The sequence below is a fragment of the Oscarella lobularis genome, chromosome 5 (genome assembly GCF_947507565.1).
Source record: "Oscarella lobularis chromosome 5, ooOscLobu1.1, whole genome shotgun sequence".
Lineage (NCBI taxonomy): Eukaryota > Metazoa > Porifera > Homoscleromorpha > Homosclerophorida > Oscarellidae > Oscarella > Oscarella lobularis.
In genome coordinates, this window is record NC_089179.1 from 2,899,672 (window position 1) to 2,906,059 (window position 6,388).

The 6,388-nt window shown below is 47.0% G+C and overlaps 2 protein-coding genes across 2 annotated transcripts; both read left to right on the forward strand.

Annotated features, from left to right (window-relative positions):
• The first annotated feature begins 657 nt into the window (after positions 1–657).
• On the forward strand, positions 658–6,157 carry LOC136186945 (pre-rRNA-processing protein TSR1 homolog). The gene is made up of 21 exons (XM_065974436.1): positions 658–749; positions 794–867; positions 922–1,011; positions 1,061–1,173; positions 1,231–1,309; positions 1,368–1,484; positions 1,540–1,610; positions 1,663–1,822; positions 1,879–2,024; positions 2,096–2,161; positions 2,208–2,268; positions 2,325–3,019; positions 3,268–3,934; positions 3,997–4,156; positions 4,208–4,655; positions 4,712–4,834; positions 4,892–5,118; positions 5,196–5,374; positions 5,427–5,479; positions 5,549–5,879; positions 5,938–6,157. The coding sequence occupies exons 3-12, from the start codon at positions 922–924 to the stop codon at positions 2,526–2,528; spliced, it is 1,107 nt and encodes a 368-aa protein (XP_065830508.1). The 5' UTR covers positions 658–749; positions 794–867; the 3' UTR covers positions 2,529–3,019; positions 3,268–3,934; positions 3,997–4,156; positions 4,208–4,655; positions 4,712–4,834; positions 4,892–5,118; positions 5,196–5,374; positions 5,427–5,479; positions 5,549–5,879; positions 5,938–6,157.
• LOC136187383 (dynein axonemal heavy chain 10-like) lies at positions 2,529–4,237 on the forward strand. The gene is made up of 6 exons (XM_065974961.1): positions 2,529–2,680; positions 2,723–3,019; positions 3,079–3,082; positions 3,268–3,891; positions 3,997–4,149; positions 4,208–4,237. The coding sequence occupies exons 1-6, from the start codon at positions 2,529–2,531 to the stop codon at positions 4,235–4,237; spliced, it is 1,260 nt and encodes a 419-aa protein (XP_065831033.1).
• Positions 6,158–6,388: the final 231 nt, after the last annotated feature.

Sequence of the window (6,388 nt, forward strand, 5' to 3'; positions counted from 1 at the left end):
GTAGTAATAGGGGTAATAGGGGTACCCCCGGGCAATGTTGCTAAGGAAAGGCGTTTCTTGTTTAATTTCGAGAGTTGTTACACCTTCCTGTTACGTAGCTATTACGCCCTCACATCACGCTAACGTTCCGCGATGAACCGCGTCTAACGGTGTGCGTTAGACTTCACTTGATATTCCTACGTACCCACCCCTAAAATCACCTTCCCAATGGCACGTCACGCTGGCAAGCCAGCGGAGAACTACGTACACGCGCCCCCAAATCGCAGGGAGGGGAGGGAGGGAAAACGCACCTATCTCGCACGCAGGTTTTAGTGACGCAATGCCCTCTCTACCCGGATCGCGCGCCCCTCATTTGATTCGAACAGAAAAATGGCGACTGAAAACAACGACTACTAATTTTCGCGCACGTTTACTCTCATGGGAAGCGATTTCGGCCCGAAACCCGCATAGGATCGAGGCGCGAAACTGGGGGAGGGGGGCTCCTGAATCCGAACAAGGTAACAAGGTAGAGGGGTCGAGCGAGCTGATGAAATATTGCTCATACCTAAAAGCAACTCCTGGCTTACTTTTTGCTTCAAGTTGAAGGGTAGTTAGTGCTTCAGACGACTGCACATCAGGGATCCTTGGACCATGTGGTGCCTCTTAGCGCGCTAGGAACCATCTTGGGCGAACAAGTTCCTCATCGTTGAAGCATAAAAACAAGCCGCATAAGTGCGGAAAGCACAAGACAAATCGATCTCAAGACAAAGGTCAGTAAAAATTAGCTCATAGAACCTTTCAAACGTTCGTTTAGGCCGAGTGGGTCTTAAAGCGGCAGCGAAGAGCAAAAAGAACGTTTCACAACGACGATCGGATCGCAGAAATCAGGCAAACCAATAAAACGCAAGCTAGAAAGCAAAAAAGGGTTCCATCTCCACACAGATGAAACAGCATCGTCGAAACAAGCGCATAGCCGCAATGCAAGAGAAAAGAACGCGAGGAGGCCAAGACGGCGCTCCACCACATATCATAGTAAGAAAACTGTCGAAATCATTTCGCCTAATGAGAAATCTCCACATAGGCTCTTATTCCTCTTCACGCTGCCGTAGCAGATCGAACTGATCTGATACGACGTTTAGTTGAAGTAGAGACGGATGCAATTGAGCATCAGCACGCATCTGGTCTAACAGTGGGGTTCGTGAAGAGACTCGAATATGATTTATTCCTTAGAACGCTTCCTTTAATTAAAAGATATCCTAAAATGAAGCAGCGTTTTACTATCGTCACTCCAGCCTACTTTGATTTGTGTTCTCTATTGGATGCATGCAAGGTTGGAAGATAGACTAATGAAGGAGGAGGAGGAGAAGGAGGGGGAATCTTTTTTTCAGGTGGCTGGCACGTTTGTCTTTCTCTATGCACCTATTGGTCACGTGGATTCGTTTGGGGAGATTTTGTTCAGTTCCTTGTTGGCCCAAGGTGTTCCGGCAACTGCTCACGTTGTCCAAGTCAGTGGATAGCGTCATTGCCTGGCTCAATAGGGGAAAATAATCTGATTTTTAGGGTTTTGATCGTTTTCCTTCAAAACGACAAACCAATATGAAGAAATCCCAGCCGAAAGTCGTGGAGAAACGGTGAAGAAGAAAGAAAGATTAATTGAAATAATTTTAATTTTAACTTTACTAGATTTCCCAGTGATCGCATACAGATTCTTGACAGTGATAGCGATGTAGCCAGCTTCTTGCGTCGCGTTGCCACACAGAAAACGAAGCACGTTCAATGGAGAGACAAATGGCCTCATCTTCTCATAGAACAGACCCAATTTCAATGTGACTCAGAAAGCGAGGTACTAGCAGCTGAGCGTATGTTTTGATATATCGGATTTTGGAGGCGTTTTTTTAGGAGTTTGGGACCTTGTCTGTATCCGGCTATGTTCGCGGACGAGGCCTGTCTGTCGACGGGCTGATTCATCTGCCCGAATTGGGCGATTTTCAAATGCGACAGATTGACGCGCCGCCTGATCCGTGCTCATTAAAAGGGAGACGCTTGTATGCTGCAGAAACCATGGAAACGATTAGTGGACTATAGTTTTTATCTATGCACATATGTGCCTTTGTAGGATGATGTTGTTCATATGGCAACGGAGGATGTTCGAATGTTACAGGAAGCAGATCCATCCAATCATGTTCGCTTTATTTTGACATAAAATTAGGAGGCGATTTTTTATTTAGGAGAGTTTGGATTGTGAAGCTGTGCCGGATCCGATGGACTCCGAACAAACGTGGCCAACCGGTCAGTGTACCACGTCTATTTGTAACATGGATTCTATTTTTGGTAATTATTTTTAGATGTCTACATGTGTCCGAGTGATTGGACGCAGATTGGCAACCGGTGCTTTAGACGAATTCACTCTTCGACGACGTGGCGGGAATCCTTGGCTGAATGCCAGCAATTTAGCCTCGGCAATAGCTCTCTCGCTAGAATTCATTCTGTTCAAGAACAGAGCGGCTTTACTGATCTGCTCGGCGCAATTGAGGCTTGGATTGGTCTAAATGACATTGACAATGAAGGCGTCTACGTTTGCGCTGATCGCTCTCCGCTTGTGGAACTACATACAACAGGTGATCACTGAGGCGAAATACTTGGAGCAACTCGGCTTTCAGATACCCGAACTCGGGCGCAACGTTGCTCTACAGGAGGATAAGTACGTGACGATAAGTACGTGACGTACGTCGACGGGTTGAAGCGGACTCTTGAGCGAGACGCTCGCTTCCCTCAATGCGCCTGAAACCGAGTTGCTTGGCGATCACGTACGCGAATTGCAGCGCGTTTTGAAGCCCGGTGCCAAGCGACTCAATTGGAGTTCGTCGGGTATTGGCGACTATATAGCGCAATGCGATTTGGCTATAACGAAGATGGAGTCGCTTGTCGACCAGATACACAAGAACGCGCACGACATGGAGTTGCGATTGAAACTCGTCGAACAGACGGACCTATTTCGAGCGCCGCCACCGGGACCCGGGGGATGCTACCCGAAGCAAAGGTAAGAAAGAGTAGGAAAGCGTGTCTAGTTAAGTTCCTATACGTATATGTGTATATAAGTTATGTTTGATAGTGTACCTATAGTCTTAGGACTGTGTACGACCTCCCTAGCTATTAGGTAGCGTCTTTGGGTATTGAGCCCCACAACGTTTTCTCCTTATATACCACGAGGTCTTATATAAGGGGAACACCTACAGTAATCTTGATACCATTTCCACTGTATTATGACTTCATTGTTTATCTTCTTAGGAATATTTTGATTGTATTGGCACCAATCGGAATTCCGTCATCGGCATTCTCGCTCGAAAGTACCACGCGATTGGCCCCCTCCTAACCAAAGTCGAAGGGCTCGTCGTGAATACGAACACGGGCCGTTCACCGCGTCTCAAGCCCTACTACCTCTACTTGGAAAAGCGCTTCTTCGCCGCACTCTCAACAATGGTCTACAAAAATCTCGAACTCTATCTCGCGCGCCTTCGCGGCGACGCGCCCGTCTTCGTCGTCAACGCCGTTCTCTCGGCAGCCGAAGTTGTCACGTCGCCACCGGTGAAGGAGATCTACAAGCTTCTAACGCAGAGCGTTCGCAAGACGGTAGAGAGTGTGCGCCGCTTCGTGCGTTGGATGTACGGGACGTGCATCGAGTGCGCGCCGCAGCACGTCGAGGGACGCGACGAGCCGTACGTGTTCAGTTTTCAGAAGGACATTCAGGTTCATCCGCGCTTTCTCGACGTCGTCAGTCAACTGAATATGACGATTACACAATTTCTCGGCGGTCTGAATAAGTATTTGACTCGCTGGAGGAATAAGTGCTCTGGCGACTGCAGAGGGAATTATTTTGGAGAAGATCGCCGCGAAGAAGTTGAGCTGCGTGAAGTTTGATAATCAGTTGCAGTTCCATACGAATATGGCTATCGAGGTAATACTATGTTCTATTATTAAGATTTTTTTAATTTCGAATTTTTTTATGTTGGGAATCAGGCTCAGGCTCAGGATTTGGATTTTGTTCGGATACAGCTTAAACCGTTGACGACGAAGATTCAAGAAACCGCTCAGGCGTGGGTGACGTCATTAGGCAAATTGCTCAACGATTCGGCTCGCGACGCGCTCTTCGGACTGAGGAATCAACTGCAGGCGAATTGTAACACTCTTTTGAGAATCTTTGTTACTTGAATATTTCGTTTTACTACAGGGTCTCATGAGACGTCAAGCCTTATTGTGAAGACTTCCGAGTACCAAATTGTGTCTGGTCTCTCATAGGTGCCAAACGCGAGACGCGTTTGGAATTGAGTGCCGTTGTGTCGTGAAGTTGGAAGTCACCGCGGTCATCGTCGTCACAAGAGCTACTGTACGTATGGTCATGGCAGCTGGCTGACGCGCTTTTTCTGCGGTATGCATCAAAGTAGCCGCCCAATCACCTATCGATTCCCCTCAATATGAAAGACGCATTTAGCGGCATCTCCTCCTTTTAGCACGCTCTCTCATTTTAAACTGTTGTGGCTAAAAGAGCAACCAAATGGTCGGGGAACGGGGGACGGGGCTCGTAATTACATCCTTTACGCGTGCACTCAATCTTCCAATTTTGCCTAAGAGCCTCGGAAGACGTCTACGATATGTCGAAACATATTGTCGAAAGAACAGTAGGCAGAAACATAAGGGACCACAACGTTTAGCTTATATCCTCCTGTTTTCTCAGCGGGTTCGCAGTTCCGGGATTCGCACGCATCGTCGCTCCAACTGAGCCGACGAAGAAAGTTGGCAACTTCGTTTGAATCTCTATCGTTTACATAAACGTCGCATTGAGTCAAGTAACTGTTGTGTATGCCGAACCGTATGCCGAACCGTATCGACGTTTCTCGAATTCTCGCGGCTTTAGGAGGAGTCATTTTGCGGATGGCCCCGTTGTTTCTTCTCCGCGTTTCTGTCCTTCTTATCGCCGCTGTTTCGCCGTCTTGCCCACGGGATTCGCTCGTACATCGAACGCTTAGTCAGGTGACGTTTGAGTTTAGCAAACTAATATAGAGGCTTTGTTTAGACAGGATACGAACGCGCGCGGTGCTGGAACCCGGAATGCGTCCGCTTGCCCTTTTTGGCAGTTGCAAAGTGAACGTTAATTAATGCCGTTTTCAATTAATTCATTATCACGAGCATCTAAATTTGTACTACTCTTTGTCACGCAGGTGCAAATGGAGGGGCGACGTTGATTTTTCAATGGGCAATCGTTGTGGGCGTTGTTGGCGCGTTGCTTACCGTCTTTTTCAGTACACGTGCCGCTGTCTACTTGGACAGCCGGCGTTTTTGGATTCTGTTTGTAAACAGTACATCAAAGATGCGCGAAAGTCGACAAATCATCGTCATGGTATTAGGAATTGTTCTCGTCGTTGTCGCCATTGCCAGGTTCCTCCTCTCAGGATCAAAGGCTCATTCTTTGAACAAACCTGCGTGGAGAGATCACTTTGTGCAGGTACCATGCAATCTGTTTTCCAAAATTATTTGCACGTATTGATTTTTATATTGTTCGTATCCTTTTCAGTGCACTTCCCGCGGTTTGTGTCTCAAACTGGCAGGCATTGATAATATTCCTTCTGCGAAATTGGTGTGCTCCGAGTCTGGAGCCACTCCCTTCTCGCTCCACAGCGTACATGAATTATATGATCTTAAAAATGTGCTACGCTGTCTGGCCTACAGAAAGAATGATTATGACTTGACGCTATATATTGATTGAATACGCGTGCCTCCTGAAGCGGAAACAAAATTTCTGGTTGTAACAATTGTCCTCCCGTTCAACGATATCGTAATGGAGAAGGAATATGAAACACGATCTGGTTATATGAACTTATATTTCATCTGCCAGAAGAGCCAACGTAAAAGTCACGCATCTCTAAAAGCGATTCTTTTATTAATTAAAAATTTTGTACTTAGTGATTATGGATTCTCGAATTCGTCTCAATGGAGTAACTCCTAATCGAGGGCGCCTCGAGATGGTTTACATGGGGGTGTGGACACCCGTTTGCATGCCAACGAGCAGTCGCGAGGCCAGTTTCATGGCTGCTGGAGCCTGTCGAAAAATGAGCTACATCGATGTATTAGACGTCGCGTTGGAGTCTGAACGCTCGACTTGTGTCTACATGAATTGTACGTCAAACCTCTCTGGCGAATGCACGGCGTTTAGTAAGAGCGGATTTGTTTCTTGTCGTTCAACCATAGATAGAAGAGAAGAGGGATTGGAAACTCCCGGTGTCACGTGATAGTTTACACTAGCTTTTTGGTCCCTTACTGCTCGCCATGCGTGTCTCACTGAGTGCCCGTATATAGTTCGCGAAAATTCATTTATCGTCGAGGAGGACTCTATTTTTCCAATCGCTTCAGGTGC